At 36.6% G+C, this 22018-nt stretch overlaps 1 protein-coding gene across 1 annotated transcript; it reads right to left on the bottom strand.

The window, feature by feature from the left end:
* On the bottom strand, positions 1-939 carry LOC102879370 (olfactory receptor 2L3). The gene has a single exon (XM_006923284.1). The coding sequence runs from the start codon at positions 937-939 to the stop codon at positions 1-3; it is 939 nt and encodes a 312-aa protein (XP_006923346.1).
* Between the last annotated feature and the right edge of the window lie 21079 nt (positions 940-22018).

Here is a 22018-nt window from a genome sequence, read left to right as displayed (position 1 = left end):
TTACATTTTCACAGAGTGGATTCTCTGAATCACTCTCCTCAAGGCCCCCATCACCTCCTTGTTTCTCAGACTGTAGATGATGGGGTTGAGCACTGGGGTCAGGATGGTGTAGAAGACCGCCAGTACCATGTCTTCTGTTGGAGATCTCAGGGATCTTGAGCGTAGATAAGTGTAAACAAAGGGTGCATAGTACAAAGTCACCACGGTGATATGTGTACTGCAGGTCCAGTAGGCCTTCTTTCTCCCTGCCTCTGAGCGCATGCGGAGAACAGCAAGGAGCACCCGGCCATAGGAACACACAATAGTAATGAAAGGGAACAAGAGAAACAGGGTGGTGCTTGCAAACACTGTGCGCTCATAGAGCCAGGTGTCCATGCAGGCCAGAGTCAGCATAGCTGGAACGTCACAGAAGAAATGGTTGATGGCCCTGGATTGGCAGTAGGGGATATGTAAGGCGTATGCAGTGTGGGCACAGGAGTTGATAGCGCCCATCGTCCAAGCCCCTGCTATCATCAGCACACACACCCTTTTACTCATCCGGGTGGGATAGTGGAGAGGAAAGCAAATGGCCACATAGCGATCATAGGCCATGCATGTCAACAGTAGAGCTTCCGTGACTGCTAAAGTCAAGAAGAAGAAGCTCTGAACCCCACAACCGATGAACGAGATAGACTTGTTCCCCAGCAGGTAGTTGAAAGCCATTTTGGGGACAGTGGTGGAGACGTAATTCAAATCAATAAGGGAGAGCTGGCTGAGGAGGACGTACATGGGGGTGTGGAGGTGGGCGTCCAGCACGATGAGGAAGACCATGGACAGGTTGCCAAGCAAAGCCATCAGGAACATGAGCACAATGAGAGAGAAGAAGAACAGCCCAATTTTTGATGGTGGGAGCAATCCCAATAAGAAGAAATCAGTTGACGTTTGGTTGTAATTCTCCATTCGTTGGCTTTCCTGAAAGAAGAGAGAAGATATGCATATATGTATGGTAAATAAAGAATTGTGAACTGTGTATTTGTTTTTTTAAATTTTGTTTTTATTATAACTCTCAATATTTTATTACTACCCAGTTCATTAAGTGAATAATCAAAGTTTCTTATTTTGAAAAAAAATCCCATTCTCTTATCCAAAATCAAAGTTCAGGTGGTGTACATTTACATCCAAGTCTTTTGTAAGGAATCCATGAAATAACAAAATGAAAATATCTCTACATACTTAAATAGGATATAAATGATTATCTACCATCACAAGTTCATGTATCAAATATATCAAATATTTTAATTAAACATAAGCATAATTCTTATGCCAAGACTGACTACAAATGGATATCAGTTTAAATGAATATGTGTTTGGCTCATTATATAAACGAATTTAGTGATACACAGAAGGTGACATTTTTTCCTGTATTCAGGATTTTGTTTTTTATCATCATTTGAAACACGTAATTACAACTTTTTTTCTCATATTGAAACATGTAATTATAACTTTTTTTTCTCATATTGGGAAGCTAAATTAGCTCTTTGATATCTTAGATATCTTTGATAACTTTGCTGAGTAAAATCTCCTGAAACTCATTTATCATTAAGAGTCATGAGCTAAGAAAAACATCAGGCTTTATTTCTTAATATTATCAAGTACACACTTATAGTCTTGATTGTGCGATTCTTACATTATCATCATTTTTATTCTTCCTTTTCAGTTGTTCACTCTTTAGTAGATGGTAGATCTATTTCCAGATCTTCTGAATTCCATGGGCACTGCAGCCACCATTAACCAGAGGCTCAGGAATCATCAAATGTTAATTATCATGAGATTAAAAATACAGAAAGGAAGAAATGTCAGATGGAAGATTTTAATATATTTTAGTTGATGAAATTTGAATAGAAAATGGTTATTCAGTTAATGGGGAAAAGGTTTTCTCATTTCAAAAAACTGTGGGGATTGGAGGAAATAACATTCCAAATAAATCTACCAGAGAAAAACTTTGACATCATGCCAGATTGGCAGGCTGCCAATCATCCTGGTTTGCTCCAAATGAGGAGGCTCTTGGAACATGGGGCTTTCAGTTTTAATACCAGGAATGTCCTGGAACAACTGGAACTAACAAGTTACAGTATGACTCATACAGATTATAAATCCATAGATGCCTAGATTTTTTAGAAAGTCAAGAAAGAGGGGATTAAAATATAAACAGAGCAAAAATTAAGAAAAAAAGAGAAAATGCAGACAAAAATATTTTAAAATAATAAATAACATCTTCAAAAAGCTATAACATGTTATTCTACCAAAATAAGTGCTCTTGAAAATTTGAAAGAATTAACCAATATAAATAATTAATTCATAGTTTTGAAAAGAAATGTCAAAAAATCTTCCAGGAAGACTGAGGTAAATAGGCCTATACAAAATTGAAAGTAAAAATAAAGAAAAAAGAGAAGAACAGTAAAAAATAATACATTAGAAATTAGGAAAGTAAGCAGGAATACTTATGTATGATTAGGGTATTTCTACAAATGTGCAGAAAAAGTATATTGAATTAAATTATGAGACTATTTCTCAGAATCGAACAATATGAGGCACCACTGAAACACCATTCACAGAGTCAGCAAAATGCATGAGAACCACTGTGATAACATATGATATACTAACTAAGAAAGAGCAAACATTTTTTTTTTAAATGTCCTTTGTTTTTCTGGAGCTGACACAGCATATTAAGCTGCTATCAAGATATATTACATTAATCTGAATTATTTACCCTGTTGCCAAAGCAATGTTTGAAATAACTTTTACTATCACTGCTTATCATTGGTTTTTTTAAAAAGGACTTTCCACAGCAAAATTTAACAAGTATTTATTATTTACATAGTATCATAGACATAAGAAGGTGAGGGATATGAAGAGGTCATGGAAATAGCAGATGACCCATCAGACCTGGTACTGGATCCATGGAGTGTGCAATTTTTAGTTATGCCATTTAGACTGGGCCTTCACTAATATGAAAGGATCGTCCTACAAAAGAATTAATCATACACATTATATGTGTATTTTAAAGAGAAGACCATTTTTGAATGGACATAGAAACTTCTATAAGATTATTTCTATGAGTTTTTTTTCTGCTTCTAGCCATTGAAATAACAATGACTAACCTATTTATACTTCATTTTAAAAAAACTTTCACCTCTTTTGATTACTTTATGTCACCTTAAAAATGTTGACACTTAACTATCAGAATCTATTTCACAATATACAGGAGAAAACAGCACCTGTCTAACATTGTACGCTGGATGAGAGATAGGGCATGCCACGCTCTTGGGCAATTTATGTCTGTGTGAGGGAAGACTCAGGCATGAATCTATTGCCCATCCCCTGTGGCAGCCTGACAGGTGTCAGGAATTATGCCAACTTGACAACAAGCTTCTGAGGTTGGTAGTATCGTCCACATTTGTAAAAGAACTGAAATTCAGAGAATTTAAGTGACTTTCCACATATCACAAGCTAAAAACATATTCTTATCCCTTTCTGTATGAGAGGTGGTAAATCAGAAATGTGAGGTTCATATTTTAGCCACCCCAAGCTATTTACAAACAAATTCTCTATTCACACTAGGCAGTAGATGATGGAAACTGTTTTTGATAGGTTATTTTATGTCCAATAAAAATATTTTAGAGTTTAATGCTTTCACATTTCACATCTCCCTAGAGACATGCTTCCTTGGGTCTCCTGCTCTTGCTGTTTTCACTGTTGTGCTGCAGCAACCCAAGAGTTCACGCCAGCCTCTAGTAAGTGGGAGAAAAAAGGCTTCATGATATCATTTAGAGGTACATAATACCTTATGGATTCTATCTAAAGTCTAAATCATATGTTGCTTTTTATAAAAGGTGTCTCTATGTAGAAAGATATTTTTACCAAACACCACCCGCACTGCTCCTAAGTCAGGTCGTAGAAGTACACATTCTATCCACAAGTTGCATGGTAACTTTGAAAGTGACACATATCACATTTCTGTAGCTATTTCTTTGCATAGCTCCATTTTTTCTTATTTTTTCTTCAGCTATTGGAATAATTTAATAAGAAAAATGTCTCGATTTTATAATTCATGAATTTATTATTAGTACAAACATTTAAAATGTACTTGCATGGTTACACAGATTAAAAAATAAAGCACAAGGACCCAATGATTTACAGTCATTTCATCAAAACTACACAGTCACCACATGGATAGCCAGTTCCAGAATTCCTGTTTTCTGATTCCTTGTGCAGAGTTGTGTCCCAAATTAAAAGCAATTTCAAAACTCGGCTTCCCTTCTTTTCTGGGTGACTTTTCAAACCAGCAGTAATCCTTACCAGAAATTAGCCTGCTTTATCAAAGACACATTGTTTACATTAAAAAAATTATGTTTTTGGAATCCTTTAGTGAGTCTAACCAGCCAGAGCTCACTTGTACATTCCAAACACGCTACCTCCCTTACAGTGTATAATTATGCATCTGCGGGTGTCATCTTGTGTGATGTTTCTTATTTGCCAGTGCTTAACTAAACAAACCCCAAGATAGGAGATACAAAGTATGCTTAATGTGTTAATACCATGCATTCCTCAAGTGATTTAAACATTTAAGTATGTTATTTAGCATTTAATAAAATTACATTTTCAATAAAGTGAGAATTTATACTGTTTACATGTTCCCATAATTTCATAAGTTAGAATTCACTAAGATCAAAGTTACACACACATACATGCACGTGCACGTGCACACACACACGTGCGCAGTGTGCTCCAGCACTTTGTGCTGTTTCAGGTGGGTGATACTGATACATTCACAAATAAATTGCACAGCATTAACTATCAAATCTTCAATTTACCACTAGTACTGCCATTTATTAGGAATGTGACATTGATTTGGTGAATTTAACTCTGAGCTTGTCGCTTGCAAACTAACAGGCATAAAATCATTAAACAGGGCAGTACATAGTGAGTGCTAAACCCATTTAACATATGTTATCAGTTAAGCAAGTGGTTCTTATCTGGGAGGCGAATGGGCCCTCTCCCCAGGGGACTTTGGGCAATGTCTGGAGATGTGTTTGACTGTCACTATTGCCATGTAGTGGGTGCTGCTAAATGTTCTAATAAGCACAGGACACTCACAGACAAAGAATGATCTAGCACAAAGAGACAATTTTGTTAAGAAACTCTCAGTTAATATAGCTTCGATCTTCTTAGTTTTCATCTCTGTCTCCATTTGCACATTGTCATCTACTATGCATTGATGAAGTGTTTTCTCTTTTTAATCTCCCAAGTGAGTCACAAGAGCAATGTCAGGTCGCCTATGCTGTTGTCATGTGTCCATTCCTTTAGGGTTCAGTGAGCGCATGAGGCCAACAGCAGGGGGCAGTCAGTACTGAGCTAAAGCCCCGGGGCAACTCATGACCACCAGCCCTGACTAGCACAATTGCACTTGGAGAAACTACCCTCCAGGGTCTTTACTGAGCACCTGGATCCAGGTGTGACCTTTAGCCATTGAATCAACTTTGCACATAGTTGATTCAGTTTCCATGGGTGAGCACTAGACACACCCCAACCATTTCATTAACTCCCAGTCCAACCCTCATCTCATCTCTCTTGCAACTCTGACATATCCCGTGTGATTTAGCTTGGAAAACAAACTACACAAACACCAAACTGTTGTCTGTGCTGGTCCTCCAGGCACTCTGCCCCACACTGTGTGAAAAGCAGCCACCTGGCACCCGCCTGTAATCTAATTCTGAGCTCTAATTGCCTGTGAATTGACTCCTGGACTGAAGCACCATTTCCTTTCAGATATGCAAGCACACCGCCCAAAGAGTGATTTAAAATGGAATTAAAATGTGGCTACTGGTGGACCTTTTGCTGCTTAGAGTAAAATGTCCATATAAAAACTTTACATTTCTTATTCTCACAATTGCTGTCAACTCCCACTCTATGCCAGAGGTTCTGTAGGGTCTCTAGCTTCATCATGGCACTCACAAAGCATAACCATGAATATTTGCAGTCATTAACAGTATAACATATAGTGTATGAAGAAACTTGGAAAATATTATTCATAAAGTCAGTAAAGTAGCCTATTCAATATGATTGCAACAGTATTATTAATAGCCTACTTAAAAAGTTATTTAAAAAAAAACCCTTCCCTTAGTCTTGGAGTCCCCTCCCCTGTACTGTCTGATGTCATGAATACTTCTTATTGTTTAAGCCTGTTAAACACACCTTGTTATATATGTTCCTTTGGTCAATCACGACACACAAATTCTGCCATCTGTGATTTCACCTTAGCTTTCCTGTACTCTTATTTTCACATTCATCACCTGCCATTGTCATGTTCCCAGTGCCTACGTTTCATGAATGTAGCAGCTTTGAGAGAGGGTTGTGTTGTGCCCACAGTTCAGGAAAGGAGGTCCCACATTACATCAACAACTTCATCATTTTTTGCCTTCCTTCTAGGGTGTATTGGTTGTGATCACAAAAGTTTTTTCCAGGAAAGATGATAATGTATGTGTTAGGAATAAATAATTTTTTGTGTTAAAAAAGTTCATAAGTAGCCATCTAATTCTTTGTGTTTAATTTTTTAAATCTACATATAGCAATTCAGGGAAGAAGATCACATATAACATCAACACTTCACCATTTTTCACCTTCTATCTAGGGAATAATATTTGTGATCACAGAATTTTTTTATCAGAACTGAAGATAATGCACATTTTAGATATAAATAAAACTTTGTCTTAAAAATGTTCACATGTAGCCATCTAATTCTTTGCATTTTATTTTTAAATCTACATATAGCAATTTGATACATAGTAGAATAAAAGTATAATTTTTCTTTTGAAGTCCTCTAGTTAATGAGATGTGACTTTATCTTTGACTGATCTCATTGCTTAACAAAGACCAATTCTTTATTAATATAATCAAAATGCTCCTAAAGCATTTTGCGTGTTTCTCGATAAAAACACATATTAGAAGCAGTGGGTCCCTGTCTTCCTAACTTCTGGGCAGTGCCCTGTGTATTTCTAGAACAAACTTCCATGAGTACATTCTAATAAAGTTACAAACTCACCTCTCAAATCTGGACTTCTCATTTCAAATGCATCCATGAAGACACGTCTGCATCCTTGATTTAGGTTTCAATTCTAATTCTCCTTATTTGGTTTGTCTTCATTGGACAATGTCCCCTGCGTCTAGGACAATGAATGGAAAGTCATTAACAAAGCAGGGTGGCCTCAGGCCAGCCTGAGGGAAGGGCACAGAAAACTCCCTGATGTTTTCATGTTGTCTCTGCCAGTTCCTTGGGGCAAAAAACAAATGTTATTTATATATTTTTCTTTCTTTAACTTTCAAAAATTTATCATGGTGACATTAGTTAAAAACATTATATAGATTGCAAGTGTACAATTCAATAGTATATAATTATGTATACTGCATTGTATGTTTACTATCCAAAGTCAAATATCCTTTCTGTTTGTCTTATTCATGTGTTAATTACATATTTAAGACCCACATATAAGTGAAAGCACATGGTTTTCAACTTTTCTGTCTGACTTATTTCACTTAGCATGACAATCTCAAGATGCATTCCTGTTGTCACAAATTACAATATTTTATCTTTTCTAGAGTCTGAATTATATTCCATTGTATGTATGTACCACATCTTTGCTAAATCATCTATGAAAGGGCACTTAGGTTGTTTCCATGTCTTGGCCACCATGAATAACGCTGCTATGAACATTGGGGTGCACATGTCTTTAGGGATGAATGTTTTCTAGTTTTGGGGTAGATATCCAGAAGAGGGATTATTACTAAAGAACAACTGAGTCAAAAACAAATGTTATTTGTCTTAACATTTAATTTATTGAAAGAATTATTTTGTTGAAGTTATCTACATTTTTATATTCTATATATTATTAAACACTTTCTTAAGGCTTTGAAGACTATGTCATCCTGTTCTTCCCATAAAATTGAGTCAGGGCTGTCCTTCTTTAGTAATACATTTAGAAATTTTGCCATAAGAGAGATATTTGAGATTCAATTTTGGTAAGAGATGACTGCCCGAAGAGAACCTCACGATTGGCACTTGATTTGGGGTCTTAGGAAACTTAGGACCCCACGAAGCCCATGTGGATCCAGGTGTAGTCCTTGTTCTGATGTGATATCCCAAATGTTGAACCAAATGTGTGAACACATTGTTTTCCTTCCCAGGTAAAGGCAAAAAGTATTGGCTAGCTTCATTATCTGAGACACCGAAGAATGCAGTGCATGAATCAGTTACCATAAGAATTTACTTCTAGTTGGGATAGATGCTGGTAGTGTATGAGGGTTAGGAGCAGCGGGGTGTCAGGGACATTGATGTAAATTTTGACTGAAGGTCCTGTACGAACCTCCACCCTCAACCCTTTGGCTTCCTTACAGGTAAAATAGCGATGTTACAGGGGCTAGTGCAAGGAATAATAAGGCCCTAAGTTATGTCATCTTCTATTATGGGCTTTAAACCTTGAAGGGCCTTTTAACTTAGAGTATTTGATGAATTCTGGAAAAGGTTGGCGAATTTGCCCATAAAGAAGATGGTAGTTGGTCCAATAAGGACAATGGATCAGTGCTCTCTGATTCAGCTCCTGTACCATCAAAAAAAAAAAAAAAAAAGAAAGAAATTAAAGATGTTTAAAGGCTATTTGTGGACATCTAATTGTCCATTCTGACAGTTGCTCTCAAACTCTAACATTATTTCTCCCTTTTGGGAAGTGGACATTCTAGCATGACACCTCCCTAGGAAGTCTCAGCCTAGTAGAAGAAGAGGCAGAGGAACTAGTGGAAAACAGTGTGTATCTTAAGAAGCCTGAACGAAAAAGCTTAGGTTCAGAGACTGAAGCTGCTGAGTGTATCTGACATCCACGCCTTTGAACTGTGCTATTGCTCCAAGGCACAGGCGAGTTTGGACAGTGGGGCTGAGCACCCAGAGTTCAGCACCACTGCCAGGGAAAATAGAGAAAGCTTCCTTACCAGTCTGAAGAGAAGTTTCTACAAGCAGATGAGGAGAAAGTGGAAAAAGCTCTGTAGGTCTTTGGTGCCCTATTTCTGGGGAGTAGGAGGGCCTTGAAAGGGCTGCTTAAAAGGCTGAGAATGTCTTTAATGCTTATACTTACAGTAATCCCTTTCCAGGATTTGTAATAATGGCTAGAGTTTGGAGTTTTTTGGCCTCACATAGGGCCTCACATATGCCCAGGTTGAAAATTAAAGATCTTGGCAACCTTACTTTTGGGTTGCTTATCTAGAGGACAAACAAGTTGATTGTCCAAATTAACCAAATCTTAGGTGGCCATGGTCTCCCATTCCATCCCTATTCTCTTAACCAGGAGGGAAAGCTCTCTATTAAGGCTGTTAACAAATAGAATTAAAAGTTACCGAGTGAAAGGGCTATTCAGATTTTTAGCTTTAGTGTACCTTAAGGCAATTTTATTTATATTTTTTCATCAGAAATGATGAGAAAGATTAAGATGGGAAGACCTCTATCTGAGACAAAAACCTCGTTTCATCTCTATCTCCTTCCCAGTGGCTCACAGACTAGATAATGTGCCTCTTATGTTGAGGTGACCACTTATTTGCTCTTCTGTCTCCTTAAATAAAAAAGAAGAACATTATGTTTTGCCACTATTAAGCCATCTGAAACTCATCTCATCACCTTTGACTAGATCTGAAAGTGCCATCACATTATACTTTGTATCAGTTAGTGCTGTAGAAATCTTAAATAGCTTAAGTACAAATCAGTATTTCTTGAACAAATATCAGCGGTCTGTTGGCTTGAGGCGGGGAGCAGCTGGCCTTATCGTAATTTAAGGTTTTGGCAAGGGTCCACAGGGGTTAGCAATAGCACGAAATCTGAGTCTGCACTAACGTGGGAAACACAACTGGCTCCGAAATGGTGACTCCTTGGGACCCCACATCACCCAACTTGCATACAACTAGAGGTGCTTTCAGTTGCTGAGGCTCATAGGATGCTGGCAGAGAGCCTCAGGCATGGCAGTGCTTTGGGCCTTTTGCTAAGCTACCACAGACTCAATGTTGCTGGCAGCAGGCCTCCAGTCATTGTGTTGCTCTCCCAGGTGCTTCCACTTCCAGGACAGGCAGCCATCAACTTCAGACAGCTTTGTAGCTCTTAGCAGGTAGCCCTAGGCCAATCATAGGCAGCAGCTGAGCTTGGCCTGCATGAGAGCCCCTCCTAAGGAGTCCTAGTACCAATACACCTAGTGGTAGGATTTAGACTCCAACAGAAAGCCACCTGATTAACCTCACAAGAAAAACACCCCAAGAGTGGTGTAAACAAGCACATCAGCCTATTGGGGCACATCCCAATCTGTGGATTCAGTCCCCACACAGCAGCTCATACCCTGTGCTATAGGCTATACCAGTCACTCACTGATGTGACAAAAGCAATCAAGGCTTAACTTCCACAGGAGGGCACACATGATCCACATAAAAATAAAAAAAACATTCCTGAAGCACTGAGCACAGTTGATCAGATTGACTGAGGCACTGGGCCACACAGGGCACCTACTACATACAGCCACCTGACCAAGAATAAGAGACACAACAGATTTACCTAACATATAGAAACAAACACAGAGAGGAAGCCAAAAGGAAAAGAAAAAATGAAGAAACATCCCAATGAAAGACCAAGTGAGAACTCCAGAAAAGAAAAAAAATGAATTGATGGCAAACAACCTGCCAAATACACAGTTCAAAATGTTGGTTAAATGGATGCTCAATGAACTTGGGGAAAGAATAGTTGATCTCAGTGAGAACTTCAACAAAGTGATAGAAAGCATAACAAAAGATATATAAATCTTTTAAAAAGTCAGAAATGCAGAATACAGTAACTGAAATAAAAAATATACTAGAAAGGGTCGACAGTAGATTAGATGAAGCAGAGGATCAAATCAGCGATTTGGAAGACAAGGTAGCAGACAACAAACAATTAGAACAGCAAAAAAAGAAGAAAGAAAGAAAAAATTTTAAAAGATGAGGAAAGCTTTAGGGGCTTATGGGACAACATTAAGTGTACCAAAATTTGTATCAGAAGGAGAAGAGAAAGAACAAGGGTCTGAGAACCTATTTGAAGTAATAACAATGAAAAGTGTCCCTCACCTGGTAAAAAAAAAAAAAAAGAAAGAAAGAAACATAAAAGGTCAGGAAGTGCAGAGAGTCTTAAACAAGAAGAACTCAAAGAAGCCTAAACCAAGACACATCACCATTAAAATGGCAAAGACTAAAGACAAAGAGAAAATCCTAAAATCATCAAGAGAAAGGCAGCTGGTCACTTACAATTGAGCTCCCATCACATTGTCAGCTGATGGCTCAACAGAAACTTTGCAGGCCAGAAGAGATTGGCATGAAATTCTCCAAGTAATGAACAGCAAAAACCTATAACCAAGACTACTCAGCAAAGCTATCATTTAGAATTAAAGGACAGATAAAGAGCTTCCCAGACAAGAAAAAGCTAAAGAAACTTATCAACATCAATGCAGTATAGAAGAAAGATTGAAGTGACTTCTTTAGAAGAAGAGGAAGAAAATAATAATATAAATATAAATAATAATATGGCAATAATCACTTTCAATGTACATGAACAAAATCGTCCCTTCAAGACATAAGTTTGCTGAATGAATAAGAAAATAAGACCTATACATATATCGTTACAAGATATCCTCTTTAGATAAAAAGATACACACTGACTGAAATTAAAGATATGGAAAAAGATATGTCATACTAATAGAAATGACAAAACAAAAGATGCTGTAGACAAAAGCTATAAAAAGGGACAAAGGAGGACATTACATAATGATAAAAGGATCAATCCTACAAGAGGCTATAACCTTAGTAACCATTTATTCCCACCACAGAGGAGCACCTAAATGTATAAAGCTAATATTGATAGACATAAAGGAAGAGATCGACAGTAATATAGCCCCAGGGGGTAATTTTACACCCCAATGACATCAATGGACAGATCTTCCAGACAAAAAAAATCAAGAAGGAAACAGTGGCCTTAAAAGACACACTATATCAGATAAATTTAATTGATATATTTAGAGTGTTTCACATCGAAGCAGCCAAATATATATTATTTCTCAAGTACACATGAAATATTTCCCAAGATAGACTCCATGGGAGGTCACAAAACAAGTCTCATTAAATTTAGGAAAATTTAAATTATATCAAGTGTCTTCTCTGACAACAATGTTATAAAACTAGAAATCAATTACAAGAAAAAACTGGTAAATACATACACAAATGAAGGCTAAATAGCATGCTACTGAACAATAAATGGGATAATAGTGAGATCTGAAAAGAAATCAAAGATACCTTGAGACAAATCAAAGTGATAAAACAATGACCCAATATCTATGGGACAGAGTGAAAGCAGTTCTAAGAGGAAAACTCATAGCAATACAGGCCTACTTCAAGAAACAAGAAAAATCTCAAATCAGCAATCTAACCTGACACCTAAAGGAACTAGAAAACAACTGCAAACACAGCCCAAAATGAGGAGGAGGGAAATAATAAAGATCAGAATGGAAATAAACAATATAGAGTCTAAAAAATCAATACAAAATATCAATGATACCAAGAGTTGGTTCTTTGAAAAGACAAAGAAAATTGATAAACTTTTAAGCATACTCATTAAAAGAAAAAGAGGGAGGACCCAAATAAATAAATGAGCTGTGAAAGAGAGGAGTGACAATGGACACCACAGAAATACAAAGTTGATAAGAAAATACTATGAATAATTCCATGCCAACAATTGGACAATCTGGAAGATATATATACATTCCTACAATACACAATCATCCAGACAGAGTCAAGAAGAAACAGAATTCCTAAACTGACTGATTACTACTTCTCAGAAAACCAAAGTACTGAACTTGATGGCTTCACAGGTAAATTTTACCAAATATTTAAAGAAGAATTAACACTTTCTTTTCTTAAACTATTACAAAGAATTCAAGAGGATGGAAAGCTCCCAAGTTCATTTTATGAGGCCACTATTACCTTGATTCCAAAATCAGAAAAAGGAATTAGAAAAAAATTATAGGTTTATATCCCTGATGAATGTAGATATAAAATTCCTCAAAAATATTAGCAAATTAAATTCAACTATACATTAAAAAGATCATACACCAAAACAAGGAAGATTTAGGTCTGAGATGCAAGATTGGTTCAATAACCACAAATCAATTAATCTGATACACCACATTAACAAAATGAAAGATAAATACTGTGTGATCAGATCAATAGATGCAGAAAAAGGATCTGGCAACATCCAAATTAAAATATAATAAAAACTATCAGCATAGTGGGAATAGAGGGAACATACTTCAACATAGTAAAGTCCATATAAGACAAATCCAGAGCTAACATCATACTCAATGGGGAAAGTCTAACAGCGTTTTCCTTAAGATCAGGAACAACACTAGGATGTCCAATTTCACCACTTTTATTCAACACAGTATTGGAAGTCCTAGCTATAGCAATCAGACAAGAAGAAGAAATAAAAGACATCCAAATTAAAATAAGGAAGTAAAACTGTCATTATTTGCAGTTGACATGATACCATGTCTAGAGAACCCTAAAGATCTGATTAAAAATTAGTTAGAACTGATAAACGAATTTAGTAAAGTAGCAGGATATAAAATTAACATTCAGAAATTGATTGCATTTCCATATACCAATAATGAACTATCAGAAAAAGAAATTTTAAAAAGCCTATTTATAATTGCATCAAAAACAATAAAATACCAGGGAAAGCATTTAACTTAACAGGTAAAAGACTTGTACTTGAAAAGTTACAGGTTATTAAATAAATTGGATCAGAAACAAATAAATAAAAGCATATACTGTGCTCATGAATAAGAAGATTTAACAATTAAAATGTCCACACTACCCAAAGCAATCTATGGATTCAATGCAATCTTTATCAAAATACCAATGCCATTTTTTAGAGAACAAGAACAGATAATCCAAAAATGTATTTAGAACCACAAGAAATCCCAAACAGCTATGGCAATCTTGAGAAAAAAGAGAGGAGTAGAAAGTATCACATTACCTGGTATCAAAATATACTACTAGGCTATAGAGAAAAAACAAACAAACAAACAAACAGCATGATACTGTCATAAAAGCAGACACATGTCAGTGAAACAAAATAGAGAGTCCAGAAAAAAAATCCACATCCACGTGGTCATTTAATCTATGACAAATGAATCAAAAATATACAACCAGGGTAAAGTCAGTTCATTCAATAATTGATGTTGGGAATACTGGACAGATACATGCCAAAAAATGAAATTGGACCACCTTCTTACACCATATGCAAGAATAAACTGAAAATAGGTTAAAGACTTAAATATAAGACCGAAAACCATAAACTCCTAGAGGAAAACAGGCAGCAAATTCTTTGACATTGCTCTTAGTATATTTTCTCTAATATATTTCCTTAGGTAAGGAAAGCAAAAGAAAAAATGGGACTATGTCAAACTAAAACATTTTCGCATACCAAAAGAAACCATCAATAAAAGGAAAGGACAACCTCCAAAATGGGAGAAGACATTTGCCAATGATACATCTGATACCTCTAAATTTATAAAAAAAACTCATACAACTCAACAACAAAAAAAAACAAACCAATTAAAAAATGGGCAGAAGACCTCAATAGGTATTGCTCCAGAGAGAACATGCAGATAGCTAATGAATGTATGAAAAGATGCTCAAAGTCACTAATTATTAGAGAAATGCAAATTAAAACCATAATGAGATATCAGCCAATACCTGTCAGAATGGCTATCATCAATAAATCAAAATACACCAAATGTAGTCCATGATATGGAGAAAAGGGAACGCTCGTTCACGTTTGTTGGGATTGCAAATTGGTGCAGCTAGTATAAAAAAACAGCTTGGAGATTTCTCAAAAAATTTAAAAAGAAACTACCTTTTGACCCAGAAAAGGCACTTGTGGTTACTATCCAAAGGAAACAAAAATACTAGTTTATAAAGATCTATAAACACCTATGTTCACAGCCGCGCTATTGACAAAAGGCAAGATACGGAAACAAACTAAGTGCCTACCAAGAGACGATTGGATAAACAAGTAATAGTACATATATACAGTTACTTAACCATGTGAGTTGGTTGAGTTGGGCTCTCAGGGAGTCACCAGGGTGGAGTGAGTGGTGTTCACCAGATCAATGCAGATTCAGATTTGGCTATATGAAAGGAGGGCTTAACAGTGGGACACTGGCAGCTCTTCCTCCAGCATTGCCCTGAAGCCACATAACTGATTCCTCTGTATGTCTCTGGCAATCCCCGTGTCCCCATCCCTCCACCAGAGTCCAGGGTGAGTGCCTGCAAGACAGGGAGTCTGTATATAGGTCCTTTCAGATGATGCTTGGTTTCCCAGCTGCCCTCCATCTCACCCAGATGGACTGAATCCCTCCTGGTTTTCACAGCCAGATGTGGTGGGGCTCCTCTTTCTAGTCCTGGAGCTCTGGGCTGAGACTTCTCGCTCCTCAATGGGGAATGTCAGCATCCAAAATATCCCTACTGATTCTCAACCACCACACATGGGTGTGGGGTTAGACTGTTTCACATCTTCATCCCTCCTACCAGTCTTGACATGGTTTCTTCTTTATATCCTTAGTTATAGGACTTTGTTCAGTTAGTCTTCAGATGGTTCTCCAGGTTGATCGTTCTATAATTTAGTCATAATTTATAGGTGTTTGTAAATTGGGTCAATAGACTTTCTTATTCCTAGTTTACTGAGAGTTTTAAGTGTGAAGAGGTGTTGGATTTTATTGAATGTTTTTTGTACATCTACTGCCATGATTATGTGATTTTACTTTTCAGTCTATTGATGTGATGGACTAAATTTATTGATTTTTGAAGATTTAACAAGCCTCACACACCTGGAATTAATAGCCCTTGGTTACAGTATATAATTACTTTTATACAATATTGCATCTATTTGTTATTAATATTTTGATTTTTGATCTATCTTTATAAGAGATAATGATCGCATATTTTTCTTATTGTAATGTCTTTGTCTGATTTTGGTACTAGGCTAGTCGTAGCCTTATAGAAAGTGTTAGGAAGTATTCCTTTTATCATCTGAATGATAGAGTGCATAAATGTTATTATTTGTTTCTTAAAAGAATTATTTGGTGAACCCAAATAGGCCAGTAATTTCTGTTTTGAAAGTAACTAATTATTGTTTAGATTTACTTAATAGATCTAGACCTATTCAGATTGTCTACTTCTTCTTGTGTGAGTTTTGGCAAATTGATTTTTTAAGTAATTGATCAATTATTTTTCCATATTGTGATGGTTTTTATTTATTTATTTTTATTATATTTATTGGGGAGATGTTGGTTAATAAAATCATATAGATTTCAAGTGTAAAATTCAATAATATATCATATGTACTGTGTGTTTACCATGCAAAATTAAATTTCCTTCTACCCCCAAATATTTGATCCCCCCACCTTATCCCTATCTACCTCTCTCCCCCTTCCCTCCGGTAAGCACTAATCCATTGTCCTTTCCATGAGTCCCTCTTTGTTTGTCATGTTTGTTTGTTACTTTTACTTTTATATTCCACATATAAGAGAAATCATATGGTTCTCAACTTTTTCTGTCTGACTTATTTTGCTTAGCATGACAATTTCAGGATCCATCCATGCTGTAGCATATGGTGATATTTCATTTTTTCTTATGGTTGAGTAATATTCCATCGTATATATGTACCACATATTCTTTATCCAATCATGTATAGATGGGTACTTTGGTTGCTTTTTTGCCCTGGCCACCTTGAATAATGCTGCTATGAACATCAAGGTGCATGCAAGTTTGCAGATAAATGTTTTGGGGTAAAACCCAGAAGAGGGATTGATAGGTTATATGATAATTCTATTCTCAGGTTCTTGATGAACCTCCATAATATTTTCCAAGTAATTGTACCAATTTACATTCCCACTGGCAGTGTATGAAGATTCATTTTTCTTCACAACCTCTCCAACACTTGTAATTTCTTGTCCTGTTGATGATAGCCATTCTGACAGAAGTGAAATGGCATCACATTGCGAGTTTGATTTGCATTTTCTTAATAGCTAGTGTAGTTGAGCATCATCTCATATGTATGTTGGCTGTTTGTATATCTTTTTGACAGAAGTGTCTGTTCAGGTCCTCTGCCCATTTCTTATTGAGTTGTTGGTCTTGTTTTTGTTCTTGTTGTTGCAATTTATATATTTTGGATATTAATTCCTTAAAAGAGGCATTGCAAATATTTTGCTGAGCAGAAGCTTTGTAGTTTAAAATAGTTCCATTCCTTTATTTTTGCTCTTAGTTCTCTTATCTTCTCTTGTTTTTGAGGTCAGATTCATAAAATTCTCTCTAAATTCAAGGTCCATAAGTTTAATATCTATGTTTTCTTCTATGTAATTTATTGTTTCAGGTCACCTATTCTGGTCTTTGATCCATTTTGAGTTAATTTTGGTGTATGGTGATCGATAGCAGTCTAGTTTCATTATTTCACATATGGCTCTCCAATTTTCCCAGCACAATTTTTGAAGAAGCTTTCTTTTCCCCCATTCATTATATATATAAACAAATAATTTTTGACATAGAAGTCTATGATTTATTGTTGATTCTATTTAGGGATTTCTACATTTGCTTACATGACCCATCTTCCCCTGCAGGCAGTTCTCATATTTATTAGAGACCTTACCTTATTAATTATAGTTGTTTTACAATCCTGGTCTGATAATTTCAACATCCCTGCCACATACAGTTTTGATGCTTGTTATTAATTTTCTTTTTTTTTTTTTGCCTTTTAGTATGTCTTGTAGTTATTTAATTACTTATTTATTTAGTAGCCAAACAGTATGAACTAGAGAAAAAGAACTGCTGTATGTAGGTCTCTAGCAATGTGATGGTGAAGTGTGTGGGGAGTGGAGTCATTCTATAGTTCTTTGATTTGGTCTCTATCTCTTAATGAGCTGGAGCCAATGAACTATGAACTTCACTAGTTTTTCTCCCACTCAGAAATAACAGTATGTCTAGAGTGAGCAAGAGTTAAATATTTTCCTTCTTGCTTATCAAAGGTTAGATCTAAATGAAGTTTGGGAGTTCCTATTTCCCTGGGTCAGACAGGCTCTGATAATGGCCCACATGTTAGGGTCTGGTTAACAGGTTTCTCCTGAAGGCAGGCATTGGTAAGAAAAACAGTGCTCTGGGGTATTACAAATTTGCTTCTTTTTTTTTTTCTCTTCCCCCAGCTAGGGCATGAGTGAATTTTTCCTGGAAGTTACTGTTGTATCCTGGTAAAGCCCTGGGGGTAAACCTCACAAACGTGTGCCCACCCCCACTTAACTTTGGATTTTCCTGGAGTTTTTAACTCTGAGATATCCACACTGAGGCTCCAGCACTTAGTCATTTATCATTCAGATTTCCTTACTGCAGCACTGGTTACCACTGTGGTCTGCTCTAGTGAGTCTCTGCTTTGGTAAGCTATGACTCCCTATATTTACCTGTATCTCCAATCTCGGAAGCCATGGTTTGCTCAATGTCTTTCATTTTCTTATGAATTTAAGAAGAGTTATTGATATTTCTCAGCCTCTTCAGCCTTTTACTTATTAAGACAAAGAATGTCTTTTGAAACTTCACATGGAAATAAAAACCAAAAATCTTTATTTTGTTAATATTTGGCAAAGACAATTACCTAAAAATCCATGTTCACTAATTTTTCAATGATGTAGTTTTCAAAAGTTAATAGGTTTTCTTTTAGAGGTTAGAATTAAAAACAAAACAAAACTGTATTTGAACAGAACCAGCCTTAGTGTATTTAGGCCAGTTGGTTTACTCTTTCTTTAGAGCACAAAACACGTGGGACTGCAAGTTGAAATAGAAAACAAGATCCTTCATTTGCTGTTGGGGTGGGAGAGGATATTGGAGATAATTTGCCCCCCCTCCAAAAAAAGACTTTTCATTCAACGCAATACCCTCTATGTCCATCAAAGCAATATCTTTTTCCATCCCCTTCCTTTTAGTCTGTGTGTGTCTTTTAATCTAAAGTGAGTCTCTTGTAGACAGCATATGTAGGCATCTTGTTTTCTTATCAATTCAGCCACTCTATCTTTTGGTTGGAGCACTTAATTCTTTTTCATTTGAGGTAATTGTTGATAGGAATGTAGTTATTATCATTCTTTATTCCTGTTTTTGATACATGTTTTTTCTTCTTAAAGAAGTAAATCCAACATTTCCTATAATACTGGCTTTGTGTTGATAAATTCCCTTAGCTTATCTTTGTCTAGGAAGCTCTTTATCTGTCATTTGTCACAAAATGATAGCTTTGCTGGATAAAGTATTCTTGGCTGTAGATCCTGGGTTTTCATTATGTCAAATATTTTGTGCCAATCCCTTCTGTCCTGCATAGTTTCTTTTGAGAAATCAGCTGCCAGTCTAATTGGTGCACCCGTATAGATAACTAACTGCTTTTCTCTTGCTGCTTTTAAGATTCTCTCTTTGTATTTAATCTTCGGCATTTTGATTATGACATGTCTTAGTGTGGGCCTCCTTGAGTTCATCTTGTTTGAGATTCTCTGACCTTTCTTGGGTTGTATTTCTATGTTTTTCACCAGGTTAGGGAATTTTTCCATCAATTCTTCAAATAGCTTTTCAAGTCCTTGCTGTCTCTTCTCCTTCTGGTACTCTTATAATGTGAATGTTGTTATGCTTACATTGTCCCAGAGGCTTCTTAAACTATTTTCATTCATATGGGCACTTTTTTCTTGCTGATGTTCTAATTGGGTCTCCTCTGATACTCCATCCTTATATCAGTGTTTTGATCTTCGTTTCACCCACTCTGGATTCCCTCTAATGTACTCTTTATCTCAGGTATTGTTGTCTTCATTTCTGACTGGCCCCTTACTATGTTTTCCACCTTCATTTTTATGTTTCTTACCTCTTTGTTAAATTTCTTACTGAATCCATCTGCTTTTCTCCTGTTTCTTGACCATCTTTATAACCAGTTTTTTTTAACTCTGCATCGGGTAGATTACTTGTCTCCATTTTTGAAAAATTTTTTTCCGGAGCTTTGTCTTGTTCTTTCAAATGAGACATGCTTCTTTGTCTACCCATTTTGGCTGCCTCCCTGTGTCTGCTTTTGTGTATGAAATAGACAAAAAGCTTAGTACACTCTCCTGGTCTTAGTAGAGGGATTTAGTTGTAGTAGTTGTGCTGTGGAGCCTCACGCCACAAACCTGAGAGGGTTCCAGCAGCAGGCAAGTTCAGCCACAGCCTGTCCATTTCTGGGGTCAGCTGGTAAGAGTCACCAAGCAATCTGTATATGGCTGTCACCTGTGCTGGAGTCAAGTCAGAAACCAAGGCTGGCTGCAGCTGGTATGGAGCTTGAAGCTTCTCAGCAAGAGATTCAGGGTATGTTGAGGCCAGACACTCCTTCTTTGGGTTTTGTGTGCATTTGAAAGATTTTATGAAATTCGCAACAAAGCCAAGACAGCCAGTTTGTATGGAATAAAACTGGAAGTGGCTTGGGTTGGACTGCAAGTTGGGAGAGATGGAGTTTCAGGGAATCCCCTGGGCCAAGCAACCAGTGCTATCCTAGTTGATGGAACCTGTGTTTGCAGGCTGGGAAGGGGGAGGTCTCAACAAAGAACATGGCTTCTGACTACATCTCTGTCCAGGAGTCAGGAGCCCCTCCACCACTCACCCTGAAGTCTAACAGATCAGAGCTTCTCCCTATGGCACTCCTTAGCAGACGCCTAGCACTGGAGCTCAGAGCAAGCAATTCCATGAGTGACTAAGGCTAGCAGTGGGCCCTATAAGAGGAAAGTGTCTGCTGTCTCACTCTGCTGCTACCTCTGTTGGTTTTCACAGCTAGAGGTGGTATGGACTTCTCTTCCAAATGCTGGAAAGCCCAGTGTATGGCCAGGATTCCTCACGCCTCAGCTGGGGGAGGTGGCTCTGCAGCAAAGACAGTGCTTTAATTCTTGATCACCACTCATGGGTATGGGATCGGGCTCGTTTTGTGTCTCCACCCCTCCATTTGAGGTGACCTGTGATGTGAGGTGACCTAGTTGTAGGGCTTCTGTTCAGTCAGATCTCTGGTTACTCCATGTACTGCTTGCTCTTTTTAATAATTTTTAAATAATTTTTTAATAATTTTGTAGTTTTTTAAAATAATAATTTTGTGGTGGTCAAAAGAGAGGCATGCACAGCCTTTACCTTCTATGCCATCTTGTCTCTCCATTAATCCTTTTATGAAGTGACTCTCATTTTATAGTCCATTTTGCAACTCCCCAACCATAATTATTTATTCTGCACGTTGAGTAAACTTGTAAATGAATTACTTAGGATTCACCTATATATTCCAAGGAACCCTATCATGAAAGATATAAACTTGTCGTGCTTGCTTTATAGTGTTGCAAGAACTTCTAATTTCTTTCAGAGCCCTCTGTCTAATCTGTATAATTACCACCTCCCCTGAAAATAAAGAAATAGAAGAACTGGTGTTAACCATTTAAGAGAAAACTATAATAGAAATAAAACAAAAACATACTCTAATATGAACCCAGCAATGGTATAACTTTTAGGATTCATTTATCTTATGTTAACCATTTAGGTGATATGTGAAGTATAACAGAATAATTATAGTGAATGATAACATCAAGTTTGGCAGTTTTTATTTTTATTTCTAGATATTAGTAAAACTATGTTGTCTGTATGTTAGAGTAAAATAGATGCCTTTTATAGCATTGAAATATTACCAAAAATAAAACAAAAATATTGGTTGGGAAAATATAATTATTTTGTCAAATTACTTTATTACTCTATATTAATTCAGCTCCTGTTCTAATCCTGGAATTATATTTCTCCTAGTGACTGTACAATGTTGAGGTGACCTCCCTGTGAGGCTGCAGGACTAATGCGATTGTGT

Source organism: Pteropus alecto, unplaced genomic scaffold (assembly GCF_000325575.1).
Source record: "Pteropus alecto unplaced genomic scaffold, ASM32557v1 scaffold78, whole genome shotgun sequence".
Classification (NCBI taxonomy): Eukaryota; Metazoa; Chordata; class Mammalia; order Chiroptera; family Pteropodidae; genus Pteropus; species Pteropus alecto.
This window is presented reverse-complemented; position numbering and strand designations above follow the sequence as displayed.